A 16,644-nucleotide genomic window follows, 5' to 3' on the forward strand; every position below is an offset into this window, starting at 1 on the left:
TGCCTCCACCGGGAATCGAACCCGAGACCGCTCGCACCGAACGCATTGTAGTAAATAATATCGTGTCTATGGATTTTGCTTGCACATTATCATTCCACCAATTCTTAACGTTTCTTAATTATTCATCGTCGGACGTTAAACTAAAATATTTCATTTCCAAGTAGACAATTATAATAGATGTGTCTATTCAGAAACTGTACGAGCATTGAACTTATTATTAAACCAAGTCATATGTAACGTAATCGACACATAAATGAAAATATTGTAAATAATAGAGAAAATTTGGTATGTTATAGAATGAGGACAATTACGCATTTAATACAAGCGCCTCTAGTGGCGATTCTCCGAAGTACAAACCTTCCTCTTAGAGGTGCAGTGAAGCCATATCTAGCATCTTGGTGCTAGATCTAGCATAATTCACATGCATTTAGCATCTAGCATCTTGACTTTAGCATCTTGGTCAAATCTAGCATAATTTCATTCTTCCCTCTGATGAACAGAAAAAGAACGAAAATTAAGATGGTTCATGGACCGTCGGGAATTATTCTTCTTGGTTGAAGCGATGGTTGGAACAATGAGACCAGTCAGTATTTCCGCGGTTGTAATTTATTGTTGAATTCAGAGAAATGTTCAAAAATAGCAAAACGTGACTCTACAAAACATATTTACTTAACCATAGTTTTATTACTGTCAACTGAAACCTGAATGTTTGGTTATCTGTGATGTTTCTGTCCGTTTCAATTTACAACTTGAGAGGGGAGGGATATGAGCGTCAGGGGACAGCTAGTAATACACTAAAAAAATGCTTCAGGCCTGTGTCGGAAGCGGCATGTTGTGTATATATTTCTTAAAATGTTATCCATTCATGAAACATAAATTCGACCTTCCTCCCCTATAATGTGCCATTTACCAATTTATTTCATTATTATTCCTGACAGCGTCATATTAGCTTTGTACATAAATACAGTTGAAACACTTCATTAAAATAATGAAGATAAATAGGGGGCGGGTCTTTAAAATTAGTTAGGAAAGATAATTTGAAAATCTGGCATAATTTACAAAAATCTAGCATAATTCAGACCCGTGTTTGGCATCATCGCGAGTCTCGACTGTGGCAACCCTGTAGAGGTGGAAGGGAGGATCGCCATTACGGCTCTTGATTCGACAACTGACAGTGGTGGAGAAGTAGGCTCTCCTAAATATGTTAAATTCATATTGTTTTCGGCTTTGAAAATACTCTAAAATTATGTTACATTGGATAGCAGGTTTGCTAGTTAATAAGAAAACTATTTTTCAGGCGATGCATTTGGCAATTAGAAATTAGGAGAGGAAAATTTTCATATTATTCTTAACTTTATTTTGTGCCATGTTATATCTATATAAATTAATTTTTCTTTGGTCCTCATGTCTATAACTAATATCAAATATGTTTAATATGCTTAGTATATATATGTCTTATGTATTTACGTATGTTTCTTTGTGCTTATAACTCAAGAAAGGTAATTTTGATACTTAAGAAGTTTCATGTGAAACTAGTGCGAACATGTGCTAATCGGTTAGCTTCAATAAGCTTTAATGGTTGTCAATTGAACTGCTTTAAAGGAACTTTTGAAAGTGAAATTAATCATTGAATTGAACTTAATACGAAAAACATTTTCTATATTTTGTGTATGGGAAATTTGAAATTGAAATTAACGTAACCAATGCAAAAAAACTGAAACATAGCCAAAGAACATTTTTCATTATATTGCTTACTTGTTGTTGTTATACGTATATTATTTCGTTATTAGTTATAATAAATAGAGGACTAAATCTAGATAGTGTATATCCAAATTATTTCCATGCATTTCTCATTCCGCCGCCACTTAATTTGTATGAGCAACATTTTTTTTTCTTTCGGCGCTTTCAACCTCTAAATTGCTACATACAAATTATATTTTAAGAATCAAGAGCCGTAATCGCCTTGTGATAGCTTTGGTGAAAAGGGCTACACATTGAGCGTGCATGGAAATAAAAAAGAATTTAGTAATTATTTGTAAAAAGGTAAATTTATTGAAAAATAAGGGAACATGGCATGACGAGAGGATTTACTTATAGAATTTTCTGACGATAGTGAGAATATGTCTTAATATGAAAGTACAGTAGAAGGATCTGAATTGAGGGTAGGTAAAGATGAAGGCCGCCTTAGAAATGAAATGGAAGGTACTTGTAATATAGGAATTCAAACCACATTGCCAATTACGGAACATGTGCCAGTAAGGGGTGCGTGTGAACCATTAAATTGTTTAAATCAGTGTGTAGGTAATTACTCTGAAGGGAGTTCTTCATCTTATAATGAAATTCATATTACCGGGTGCGATTCTGCGCCGCATTTATTACGAGCTAATCAATTTAAACCGCACAAAATAATGTCTACCTTTTCTCGAATGCAAATGGGTGCTCATGCTCAAACTTCTAATATTTTGCAAGGGCAGAGAATTAGCATAAGAAAAGTGGGTTCAATAGAGGAATCACATGTAAGAAATATTCATTACCCCGAAACTCAGTTTCATGGTCGTGTGTTATCTGAATCTAACCCGCATTTTCCTAGGTCTAACTTTAAAACAAGTCAAAATTTAGATTCACATGTAACTGTTAATATGCCTCGTGGCACAGATGTACTTAGGGGTGACACTGAAGAAACTCACATAAAACAGCCCTATGCTGATATTAAGAGTACTAATATATTTCAAAATCATTTGGGTAATAATCTCGAAACTGGTAGGCCTATTTTAGGTGATGATAACTTAGGTTTCACTATGGCTAGACCCGCCTTAGCTTGTGACTTTCGAAAGCATGTATCCCAGAGTGCCTATGTCGCATTGCAGAAACAAATTCATTCTTTACCTGTGGTTGACGGAACTGAAAGTCATTCTTCTTTCATATTTTTGGTTCGTCTGGACGAGATAATTAGGCGACAGGAAATGACTGTAGAGGTAATTTTAGTTGCGAGTTTAGAACAAACTCGTGGTGAGTTTAACCGCACCTTATATTCTTTCTTGAGTATATCTAACAATTGGGGACAGATTTGTTCTAGTTTGCTTGCAAGATTCGTATCTACAATTAGTAGAACTCAATTTGTCAGTCAGTATTTTTACAGAATTATGTTAGAGCACGAAAACATGTATACCTTCTTGCAAGAGAAACTAAGTATTGCCAATGTTTTGGGTCTTCACTATGACGATCACGTGTTTTGCGACATAGTAACCAATTTACTACCTCCGCATATTTATGCGAGATATTTCACAAATCAGATTCCTACTACTGTACCCGAGCTTATGACCATTGCTCAATCTTGCGACCACTTTATCAGGTATAATAATGATTATTGTAAATTAAAGAGTAAAGTAAATTTCGCTCAAGGTATTTTGAACTTTTCTAAACCAATGGATTTTTCGGATAAAAACTCTTCACGTCAAAAATCCCGTATGGAAAGGAATATTAAGTGCTTTCGGTGCAAACAAGATGGACATTTTCAAAACTCCTGTCCTTCCTTACCCAAAGTTACATCTCAAGGAAAATTCTTACCTCGAACTTTGTTAAATCATCTAGAAAAGGATAAACAAGTGCTATTTATTCCAGTAACAGTGGATGGTGTTTCCAATTCCTGTATATTGGACTCAGCGTCTTGTGTAAATCTGATAAGTAGGAAATTTCTGAACCTTATACGTAATAGGGTACAAGTAAACATTATACCCACCAACTTCACCACGGTGGGAATAGGTGAGACAGTCGTAACGCTCCATCAAAAGGTCAAAATTACCATCAAAATTAGTAATACAGACTTTCACTTGTGGTTTTACGTAACAAATTCAACCCATTTTGATCTTCTATTGGGAAATCAGTTCATCTTGGACAACAAGGTTATTATAGACATATCCCAAAAGAAACTTGTTATCACCACGTTAAACCTAACAGTGCCTTTATACTGGAGGGAAGATTTAGTGCCTGCTAAAGTTGTACGTTCAGATATTTCTTCCAGTGAATTTATACCTGTGATTAGTCAATCAAAATCCACCTATTCCAAACCCAAGGCGCCTGTCCAAAGGAAAAGGAACTATCCTGGTCGTACCATACGGAGTTTGAATGAGGAGCCTAGGAAGGAAGGAAGGAGGGAGGAGGAGCCAGTCCAAGGACAAACCGCAGGTAGCACCATTCCTAATCAATTTTGTTGTTTTAATAATGTTTTCAATTCCAGGGAATTATATAAGGACACCAATAAAAATTACGATTTAGTCGAGAATGAAAATAATGAGGTAGATAATATTGAGATTTCAGCTGGTTTAAAAGATAAGCATCCTGAATTGGTAGAATATGTCCAAAATTTATGTAATTCTTACTCAGATGTTATCTCCAATTCCTTGGGCGAGATTAAGGATTTTACTTATGAGATAGAAATGGAAGATCCCACCCCTGTTCGATTACAACCGTACCAAGTTACAGGAAGTAAATTAAAAGAACTGGAATCCCATATTGATGAGTTAATAAAAGAGGGCGTTTTAGAAGAGGTCCCCTATTCTCCTTATTCGTCTCCATGTTTTTGGTGACGAATAACGACAAATCTAAACGTTTAGTTGTTGCCTTCTCAGAAATTAATAAGAAGGTTAGGGTAACCAGCTTTCCTAGCCCACATGTAGAGGCTACTATAGCCAACTTAGGCCAAGATACTCTGTTTTCTCGGTTAGACATTCGGAAAAGTTTCTTTCAGATGAACATCTCTGAAAAAAGCAAGAAATATACTACCATTTGCACGCCCACTCGCTTGCTTGTTCATCGTAAACTCCCAATGGGGTTTAGATGTAGTACATTCGTTTTAACTAGCTTTATGCACAAGATCTTTGGTGATATGATAGGTAAAAACTTAGAAGTGTTTTGTGACGATTTTCTTATACACACCAAAGATGTTGAAACGCACAAGCAAATATTAGAAGAAGTGTTAGAAAGACTGCGTAAATGGGGTATAACTGTTTCGAAAAAGAAATTATCACTATTTCAAACAAAGATAAAATTTTTAGGATATGAATTTGAAGGTGGCTTTTCTAGAATAGATCCCGAGCGTGTAGAAGCTGTGCAAAATCTACCACAGCCTAAAAACAGGAGGGGCGTTAATCGCATTTGCGGTTATTTCAATTATTATAAGAAATACATACCAGATTACGCCGAAATTATGGCTCCTTTGCATAAATTACGTTCTGTAAAAAATAAATTTCATTGGGGACCACAAGAACAGGAAGCCTTGCAACGAGTAAAGCAGGCCTTTGTAGATCATGTAATTTTGCGTGTGCCTGATATGGATAAACCCTTTGTCATTCATTGTGACAGCTCATTCAAAAGATTTTCTGCAATTCTTTCGCAGTATGATGAGGAAAAACTTCTAAGACCTGTAGCTTTGTTTTCTAAGGCTGTTCCTAAGTCCGATTGGTCTAAGAACATTTTTGAATTGGAACTTAAATCTCTCTGTTTGGCACTCCAGAAATTTGAAATGTATTTAATTAAACCTTGTACTATATTTTCTGACAACTCTTCCTTAACATGGTTGTTACGTAATCATAAAAGAATAAGGAAGTATGGGACCTTGATAGAGAAAATATCGCGATTTCAATTTAAAATTATTCATTTAAGGACGTCTCAGAACTTTTTGGCAGATTTCTGGTCTAGAGTTAACAATGGAGTGGAGTTTCATAATTTTGATGATCAATATAACGAAATTCAAAATTTTAAAGGACAAACAGTAAATTTATCTTTGGCTAATTTCTGGAATGCACCTGTGTTCAGTCGTCCTCTTAAGGAGTTACAAAGTGAAGACCAAGAGATAAAAATAATTATAGAGCAGGTTAAGCAGGGCCAGCTTGCTGACAAATACAAAATAAATGACGGTATTCTTTTTGTCAAAACTAAAGGAAGGAAGAATCAAGGATGGAGGATTTTAGTGCCTGAAGCCATGAAACACAGCATCATGAAATTCTTTCACGAGGATGAAGTGGGCGGATGTCACACCGGCTTTTCACGGACAGCAGCCAAGATTGCCCAAAGATGCAGTTGGAAGAATTTGTTCCTCGACGTTCGCAAGTACGTCCAAGGATGCTTGCGATGTCAGACGTGCAAGGATGGTAATAGGAAGAAACAGGGTGTTTATTACTCCCGGAAAACAATCAGACCTAACCACTGCTGGTATTTTGACACCGCTGGGCCGTTTCCGAACTCAGGACCGTTTCGGCATCTATTTATTGTTTGTGACGCTGCATCCAGGTTTGTGATGATAGAACCACTAAGATCTTTAAGCTCCAAAGTTATTTGCAGTAAGCTGGAAAACCTTTACTTTCTTCTGGGAATTCCTAATAAAGTCGTCCACGATCGTGCACAGATCTTCACAAGTTTCTACATGAAGCAACATCTTTTTAGCCTTGGTATTCAGGGCATAACTACAGCTCCCTACTCACCTAGCAGCAACCAGGCGGAGAGACAGATTCGATCGATTAAGAACATTCTGAGAACGTATGTTAATGAGCATCAATCAGATTGGGCCCAATACATCAAGAAAATACAGTATACGCTCAACATGTGTGTCTCAGAATCGACTGGATTTGAGCCGGCGGAGATCTATCTTGGTCGTAAGTTGTCTTCACCCTTGGATGTTCTATGGGAATTAAATTTGGAAGAACTAGATGGTACTCCTGATAAAGAAGAGAAAATGGCGAAACTTGTTGAAAATATTGATCGATCTTGGAAGAGGAAGCAGAAATGTTACTCTAAAACCAGAGACTTGCCAAATTATCATAGAGACCAATTAGTTTTGGTAAAGAAGTTCCAAAAGGCCTCAATTATCAAACATTTCACACCTAAGTTAAGTCCTTTATTCGAAGGTCCCTTTAAAGTTTTGAGCAAACCTAATTTAAATACATTGTGGTTGCAAGATGTTGCTAATCCTAAGCGCATCATTAAGAGAAATGTTAATCACGTTAAGCCTTATAATTCAGTAAGCCAAACGTAAAATGTAATTAAAAATTCTTTTTAAAATGTAACAATAATATTCTGTACAGTTATTTTGTGTGTTTTTCATTTTTGTATTTTCCAGATATCTGGCAGTGAAGTGTATAGTGTCTTAGTGTAGTGAGATGTGAAAAGGTGTATCATCTTATCATAATACCGCGGTATTTCATCCATCTAAGTGTTGTGTGTCCATAAGTTGTAAGTGGTCGTCGCTGGAATTACTGTATGTATCATATTTTTGTTCCTTTTGCAATGGTCATAGTCTATTATCCTTTATGTGCCGATTAACTTCTGTAGTCCAAAATATATATGTATTTATACATATATATTTTAGCGGGGACAGGGAATTTTTATGTAACGTAATCGACACATAAATGAAAATATTGTAAATAATAGAGAAAATTTGGTAGGTTATAGAATGAGGACAATTACGCATTTAATACAAGCGCCTCTAGTGGCGATTCTCCGAAGTACAAACCTTCCTCTTAGAGGTGGAAGGGAGGATCGCCATTACGGCTCTTGATTCGACAACTGACAGTGGTGGAGAAGTAGGCTCTCCTAAATATGTTAAATTCATATTGTTTTCGGCTTTGAAAATACTCTAAAATTATGTTACATTGGATAGCAGGTTTGCTAGTTAATAAGAAAACTATTTTTCAGGCGATGCATTTGGCAATTAGAAATTAGGAGAGGAAAATTTTCATATTATTCTTAACTTTATTTTGTGCCATGTTATATCTATATAAATTAATTTTTCTTTGGTCCTCATGTCTATAACTAATATCAAATATGTTTAATATGCTTAGTATATATATGTCTTATGTATTTACGTATGTTTCTTTGTGCTTATAACTCAAGAAAGGTAATTTTGATACTTAAGAAGTTTCATGTGAAACTAGTGCGAACATGTGCTAATCGGTTAGCTTCAATAAGCTTTAATGGTTGTCAATTGAACTGCTTTAAAGGAACTTTTGAAAGTGAAATTAATCATTGAATTGAACTTAATACGAAAAACATTTTCTATATTTTGTGTATGGGAAATTTGAAATTGAAATTAACGTATCCAATGCAAAAAAACTGAAACATAGCCAAAGAACATTTTTCATTATATTGCTTACTTGTTGTTGTTATACGTATATTATTTCGTTATTAGTTATAATAAATAGAGGACTAAATCTAGATAGTGTATATCCAAATTATTTCCATGCATTTCTCATTCCGCCGCCACTTAATTTGTATGAGCAACATTTTTTTTCTTTCGGCGCTTTCAACCTCTAAATTGCTACACATACTACACTTATTACTGAACTTTTGGCGTGGGAGACTCCTATTCAATTCCAGGCGAGTGTCCACGTTTAATGTAGCCTCGCTGCTAAAACTCAAAAACCCAGTAAATATTCAAATGTTCCTCCGTGGGAGACCCGCATTCCATTCCTAGCAGGACCCCGTCAAAACACAGTAAATAAACAAATGTTCCTTCGTGTAAGACCTGTGTTCCATTCCAGACTGGAGCCCACATTAAGCTGTAGGTCCCGTTTCATCTAGCCTTCCTGTAGAAATTCAAAACCACCTAAATATTTATTCAAATATTCTTGCGTGAGAAGAACGTGTTCGATTCTTGGCGAAAGCCCACATTAAGCTGTAGATCAACGTTTCATGTAGCTTAGATGTAAAAACTCAAAACAAACTAAATACTTATTCAAATATTCCTGTGTGAGAGGCACGTGTTCGACTCCTGACGAGAGCCCATGGTGGTCAACTCAAAAATCAAATTTAAAAATCATAAGTTCACCGTAAAAACCAAAACCAAAAAAATCGTTAAGTTCACACTGTGCGTATAAACACAAGCTACTACAGCAATAGAATAAAGTAGGGAAAGGTAAGTGCAATCATTTATATTAGAAGGGAGGGAAGGTACATAAGAAACATTTATTTCATCATTGAATAAAATCCCTAATTTCTGTTTCACTGACGCATAAAAAGCGAAGAGGGAGTGTATCCACTTCATGCCATTAACCTCCCCAATATTTTCACTGCATGTCTTTCTACATGTTTTTCAATCAATGTGATCTGAAAAAGTGATTTGATAACTCTTTTACATGTCATTCTAATCACAATTGCTGTTAAAATTTTTCGAAACAGTTAAGATAATGTTAAAAGTTCATGTAATTTCACACCCCGAGACCAAGAGTGCGGTCAATATTCCTTCTAGAAAGTGATCATAGGCAAGCAGGTCAATACCATTTTTCCAAATAATGTGAAAACAGTTACGATAATATAACAACGAGGAAACCATAACTGAGTAAACATCCTCCCGAGATCATTGTCACCCGGAAAAAATGTCAAGAAAGTCCCGATTCCTATGCAAATTGATTTCTCCCTCTTCTTCCTTTGGTGACGTTACACGCTTGCACTGTGATGAGGTCAAATGTGTTAGTTAGAGTTCAGAGTCCGTGCGAAGAAGACCACAAAAGTCAGCACCTCCTTCATCGAGTATGACACAAAATTAACTTTTAACATAACTTTTAACGAAGGAGCTTTTAACATAATCACACACAGTGTTCTGAATTTGCTAAGCAAATGAACCAATCAAGAATAAATATTACGAGACGTTAAAAAAAATATGTCGGCATGAACAAAGTTTATTCCCTCCAATTAATCTCACAAAATTCGCGATGTCTTTTCAGACGGAGAATTTACAAAAATATGTCAAATCCCCTCTTATCCTTTAATATATTACGAGATGTTTTGTCATTGAATATAAACATAGGTTAATATGATACACTAAATAATGAGTTTCCCATCAACTTAGTTGGAGTTTTCATTTAAATTTCTGTGTTCTTTTCTCAACTATGTTGCTCTTCAAAAATCGATCCAAATAGTTATTCTTTTCTCAATTTTTAACAATTTCCATATTACAAGATTTTTAAAATTTTCAAGTTCTCATTCAACTTTTAACAAGGAGAATCTACAAGATGCGATCCTTAAAAGACAGTGATCGAACCGTAAAAGACAGGGATCAATCCAAATAGTTAATCTCTCATTCAAAACGAATAGTTATTCCATCACACCATAGCTGCTCTACTTTGTTTTATTTTCAGCTCTTCTTATGTGAAAATCTAAGTTCCTTTTGAGTTTATCAAAACGTGAGATTAAATTCTTGTTCTATGGCTCTTTTGTGCTCTCTATGATGCACAATGATGCTACAGGTTATAAAACAAATTTACTAAGCAAAACTCAAACCCCTCCTCAGAAAAAAAGCATGTGCAAATTTACTAAGGAGTACAAACAAGAATCGAACACCCTCACAGAAGATTACGCTGCATATCACATTGTTTTACGTATGAAAAACAGTACTTAAATTCTCAACATCGTTTTTCTCCAACTGCATGTTTCAGATTTACGCTCTTCTTGCAACAAACTCCTCAATTATGGATAAAAAAAAGATTCTGTTTTAGTGTTTGTCTGTGCGAGGCCTGAGGACCAGATAAATTAACCGAGAGTTACCAAAATTTGGTCACGGGTACCTTGGTCCAGGCCCCAAATCAAGACTAAGTGCTTTTTTCAAATTTCGAACCAGGAGGGTTTCAGCGGGAGGCGTTTTCCGGTACCGACCTGGGGATCAGACAAGTTGATCGAAAGTTACCAAATTTTGGTCATGGATACCTTGGTTCAGGCCCCAGACCTAGTGATGGGTACTCCCGGGAATATTTCCTGGGAATATTCCCGGGAAGATTCCCAATCTGGGAATTTTTCCGGGAATTTATGTACAATCACAAAGAAAATTGCATTCTATTACTATATTATGATTTCAAAGTTAAATTTCTTCGTATCTTCGTATATTGAAAGCAACAGGGATTAAGTCCTTGGAGAAGTAAACAAATTCTTTTTAATTCGTGGAATTGTGCCAATGCACTAGGTCCAGAGAGTCTCTAATTTAAGATTATTATTATTATTATTATTATTATTATTATTATTATTATTATTATTATTATTATTTTATTGACAGGTTTTCCTGAATATTAAGCAATACTTCACAAAAAGTTGGTATTTTTTAACAAATATGTTCGATATCAAGTTTTCATCTCTCCTATAAATAATTTCAGAGGGGCCGCGGTGGCTCAGTGATAAAGCGTTCACCTTTGGTGCATGGGATCCTTGGTTCGACCCCAGCTCGGACCAATGGAATTTTGTGGTGAACTAACACCATGTGAATGGATTTTCTCGGAGTTCTCCCGTTTTCTCCCACTTTCTTCATTTCATTCATTTCTCATCATCACCGTCTCCTTTAGCCTAGCCGGTATAACCGTGGGTCGCAAAACTTAAAGATTTGATTTCAAATAATTCCAACCAAACAGTTGCAGGTAGTATGTCATTTCGAATAAAACAAACTACTCTATAAAATTCTGGGTATTATTGTTTTTTATATATATAATTCTAGCGGACCTTATTTCTAAGTCGAAGGGTAAGAAGACTAAATTCACTCTCTTATCATTATATATTCATTTCAATTGAAGCAGTCAAAATAGTTGGGAAAAATTAGAAAGCCATACCCTATATTCCAGTGTGCTACAACCGGATAACGCGGCACACTGGCGTGCCCAGCAAAACGAACAGTGTGACGCAAATTTTTACCTATTATTTACAATAATATTTGTAGAGTTTATTTTATTTACTATTATCAACGATTCTTCCACGGATCAGCTATCTGTATACAGTTAAACAAACAAGTATCACATTGAGAAAATGAGTGTAATTATTTACTTTTATAGTATTAGAAAGGTATATTTTCTTGTATTTTCTACCGGGAATAACTGCATCTGGTCTTCAAAGCTGGGACTAATAACAAAGGAACCCGATGTGCCAACCACACACCAGCCTATAGTCGTGAGTGCCACAAGTCCTTTTCTACGTCTTGGCACCCTAAAGGTTGTTGCCTTCAAAGAGAGAGAGAGAGAAATAGCTTAAGTCCATTGCACTTACATGCTTAAATAAATAAATTATATAAATAACTGTTTCTTCTTCTTCTCATTATTATTATTATTATATTATTTCTTTATATTATATTATATTATAATATATATTATATTATTTCTTTGTATTATTCATTAGCTTGGTTAGGCTTGTTTAAACACTTTTTTCTTTGCACCTATCTATTACCTATACCTTAACGTTGGATAAAAAATACACTAGCTCTCACCGGGAATCAAATCCAGAACCAATGCACTTGAACTATTTGGCCACAACAAGGCACATTTAAAAAGAAGTTTCGATTTTGTTAGAAAATTTGTGATTAGGTATAACATTTAAATACGCGTGTCAAGTTAGACCAACCATCAACACCAAAACGACCGGAACATATGGGCTATTTATGGGCTAATTAGATGCTCTAATCCCAATTTTTGGGCTCCTACTGTTTAGCGGGAAATCGGATTCAAAGTGGGCGAGTCTAGCTTGATATCAAGCTAGTACCCCCATATGGTTACAATGGTCCGATCGAAAAAATTCAAACGCCAAAATTATGGGCTATTTATGGGCTAATTAGTTGCTCTAATCTCAATTTTTGGGCTCCTACTGTTTAGCGGGAAATCGGATTCCAAATGGGCGAGTCTAGGTTGATATCAAGCTAGAACCCCCCCCCCATATTTTTACAATGTTCGAATCGAAAACATTCAAACGCCAGAACTATGGGTTATTTGTGAGCTAATTAGTTGCTCTAATCCCAATTTTTGGGCTCCTACTGTTTAGCGGGAAGTCGGATTCAAAATGGGCGAGTCTAGCTTGATATCAAGCTAGAACCTTCCATACGGTTACGGTTAGAATGGTCCGATCGAAAAAATTCAAACGCCAGAATTATGGGCTAATTTGTTGCTCTAATCCTAATTTTTGGGCTTCTGCTGTTTAGCGGAAAATCGGATTAAAATGGGCGAGTCTAGTTAATTTCTTAAACTGACTCGTGGTAGGCTGCAGCTATTACTAAAACATTTATTTGGGAAATGCGAATAAAATAATGGGTTTTGGAAAACTTTGTTTGAAGCAACTTACGTCCAAAAGTAAAGTACCCATTAGTCATATTTCTGTTAGAAATAACTAATGCCATATATTAGAATTATTAAGGAAATAATTGTGAACTATGAGCAAAAGCGTCTGAGTACTTTCTGAGAAAATCGTCAAAAAAGTTTTTCCCAAGAATAAAATATCCCTTGTATATCTTTTCAGGACAAACGAGTTATTTTATTTATGAAATACGAACAAATTTTCCTGAGTCGTTCTCGACAAAATCGTAAGGTAAAACTTGCTCCGAAGGGTAATATACCATTTCTAGCTTTTTAGGATGATGGAGTTATACCATATCGTTAGGTTATTTATGTAACATTTATTTATGAAATATGAACAAAATTGCATCAGGCGTTAATGGGAAAATAATCGGAGAAGAGTAAACTACCCCTTCTGAAGTTTAGAGGACGAACGAGTTGTGTCATATTGTTAGGTTATTAATGATACAATCATTTATGAAATGTGATTGAGAAAATTGTTCGAAAAAACGCATCCCATACAGTAAATTACACCTTACGTATTTTTTAGAGCAATGATTCATACTACGGTGAAGGATTATTAATAAAATATATATTTGTAAAAAAAAAAAAAAAAAAAAAAGTAAAATCTTTACAGCTGTTTTTGAGACAATTTAATTATTTTAAATTTTCATCCTTAAGTAAACTACCCTTATTTTTAGGTGTCGGAGGATATAGAATTCGAAACGATAAAGTGTTATAAAAACTTCATGTCTAGAATTCGATCCAGATGTGTCGAACAGTATGGCCCCTATTTGAATGCATGTAAAAGCGTGACGAACCGGCAGACGAACAGATGGACAGACATCAAAATCACTTTTTCGATATGTGGGGTTGTTGCAGGGGCGGATCCAGGACCGACTTCTGGGGGGCGGTGGGTTGTCATACTGCTACTTTTAAGGGCTCCAAACTTTGAGATGGGTTTTATTTATATATATAAAATAAGAAATTTTCCTCTTCTGGGCGGGGCATTTGCCCCGATCGCTCCCCGCTGGATCCGCCCCTGAGTTGTTGAATCCATTGAAATCTCGAGTTCGATTTTTATCACTATCATTACAATTTCTTCTTTCGTCGCTCGAACGTGAAAACGAATAGGAATACGACGAAACGTAATGTGTTGTTTAATATAAATTTAATAATAAATTTGAGTATAATTAAAATAAATGTAAAAGCTGTTCTTTTTAGAGTCATGTCCTTAAGACTATAACTAAGAACTAGCTTCAAGCAAGTAGGGCTGTGTGTTGTTTAATATAAATTTAATAATGATATTGAGTATAATTAAAACTTTTAAAAATTCATTTTAATATAAAGGCAATAGCAGCACTCTTTAGAGAAAAGGTATTTCATCAGACGTACAAAACATTGTAAACAACTTCTGGTGAAAGGGAAAGTGTTCTGCCACAATCATATAAAAGGACTCACTTTTAACAACAAGTTAGGATTTGAAGATTCGAGTTACCAAGATCTTGAATAGGTTCTTCGAGGTTTTTCAAGAATGGCAGCACACTCTCCTGGTCAGTAAGTTGTCCTTTCTCTCCTAACTGCTTATTGTTATGACAACATTAGCTATGCCAGATTGTTGGTAGGTCTTCCAACAACAGGCTTCACTTATACTACTGAGTATTCAAATTTATAATTTATGTAATTATCGTGATTGACTAGTACATTTGTTTTTGAGAGTGCAAATCTCAGTTGGCTCCCATTCATTAATGTGTTTGTTTTAAAAAGATATCTGCTAATGCTAATGGCACATATATAACTAATTAAGTATCCTCCATAACTGTGCCTGTAATAGCGAAGAAGCAAATGTGACTTTGTATATTATCTGTCTAATAAATCTGTTAACAGATCTCGTCATTTCATTTCACATAACACAAAATAACATAATAAAAAATATTTTTAAGAGACGAAATAGTAAGGTGATAATTTGTAATCCCCAAAATTTAATGAGTTACGTTTAATGTGTTGCCGTGATAGCAAAAAAAAAGCTTATGCCTGTTTGTTATATCATTTTAATATCAGTTTTTCACGCTACTATATAATGTAGAAATATGGTATGATTATCGTTCATATTCATGCTATCTTTTGAAAATATTCGTGTTTCGCATACATAGATCTGTATAATTTAGTTTCGTTCAACGAAAGCATAGACTGATGATTGCATTTCTTGCACTTGTGGATATGAAAAAAAAAGAGAGGGAAAAAGTCAATACTCTAAAAACGAAAAAAGAACACAAGCACCCACACATATACACACACAAACGATAATTTGACATCAGCTTTTTCCTTTCTTCCTTTTTTTCATGAAAACAAGCTATTCTAACATTTGATGTAACGTCATGTCGATGTAACAAGGGTAAGACTGAAAAGACTGTCAAGGTCGCGTATGTTCTTTTTCCAGTTCCTGACACACAAATCCGAAGTGAGTTGTCTGCTGTTCAAGAACGGGCAAGGAAAATGAACATACAAGACCATAAACTGAAAACAACAACTGTCCCCAATATTACACGTATTCTAATACTGAATAAATACGTCGATTAAAGGATACTATCAATAAGTTATTTCTTTATTTTATTGTTTCGGTTCTTATTAACATCAAAATTATACACTTCCTATAATATTTTATAAGAAAAAAATATATATGGAATGAGATGAGATTCGATCTCGTGTCAAAATAATAAAATTACTACTTGTCTGCAACTCTATCCACCTAACCACGTAGACCATGTTTTGTTTGCTTTCTTTTCCTTAACAAATAATGCTCACAACCATCGTGCGTATCGCTTCGAATCTTAAGATAAGAGTTTTTCTGTTTAATTCTATATTTTCGTACGACAACAGTTACAGGAGCTAATTTGTATTTGGCAAACCATCTAGACACTAGGTTTAAACCAATAAATTCAATATTTTACTTGACTTTCCAGTTTCTTACGTCAGCTCGTTCACTGCCTATTGTCAATTTCCCTCCGTATCGTGCTTTGCTACTGAAAAATCCCTAGAAATCATGATTGCCAGTATACACAAAACCGAGCATAATTTTGTTTTTTGCTTATATTTTTATTATTTTATTATATTTTTTTGAAATATCTGCTTAGATGGATTGCTTTCTATTATATCCACATACTAATAACTGAATTTTACCTACAAACGTAAGGAAAATGGAATAAATGCGAAAAATCGTGAGTTACAGTATACGCGCAATTTTTATTGCGCATGAGAGTACAATTTATTAAAAAGAATTATATTCCTAAGTGTACACTGACAATCATGTAAATGGCTTATTATGCGCGCCTTGCGCACATCTATACGTATTAGAGACAACAACAGTACTTATTTTCTGCCACCTAATAGCGGAGAATGCCTTGCAATCTCCTACTTGATAAACCTTACATTTACCATAAATACTCATGGTTTAAAAATATAAATTTTGTTGCAAGATTTTTAAACATTTATATATAGCATTTTCGTAAACACTACGTTTTGCCGTGTAATATATTACAATGTATTATAATGGAATAGTTGGGGATAATTGTAAAACATA

The 16,644-nt window shown here is 34.9% G+C and overlaps 1 protein-coding gene across 2 annotated transcripts; it reads left to right on the plus strand.

The window, feature by feature from the left end:
* The first annotated feature begins 295 nt into the window (after nt 1–295).
* On the plus strand, nt 296–8,533 carry LOC145674502 (uncharacterized). Of its 2 annotated transcripts, XM_081744653.1 has the most exons (3): nt 296–370; nt 1,129–4,185; nt 7,115–8,533. In XM_081744653.1, the coding sequence occupies exons 2-3, from the start codon at nt 2,196–2,198 to the stop codon at nt 7,126–7,128; spliced, it is 2,004 nt and encodes a 667-aa protein (XP_081600779.1). In that variant the 5' UTR covers nt 296–370; nt 1,129–2,195; the 3' UTR covers nt 7,129–8,533. The 2 variants fall into 2 exon arrangements, with proteins under 2 accessions (XP_081600779.1, XP_081600778.1); XM_081744652.1 differs by lacking the exon at nt 7,115–8,533 and having other exon boundaries at nt 1,129–4,586.
* Nucleotides 8,534–16,644: the final 8,111 nt, after the last annotated feature.

This window comes from Thermobia domestica, chromosome 17 (genome assembly GCF_964235325.1).
Source record: "Thermobia domestica chromosome 17, izTheDome1.hap1.1, whole genome shotgun sequence".
NCBI classification, from domain to species: Eukaryota; Metazoa; Arthropoda; class Insecta; order Zygentoma; family Lepismatidae; genus Thermobia; species Thermobia domestica.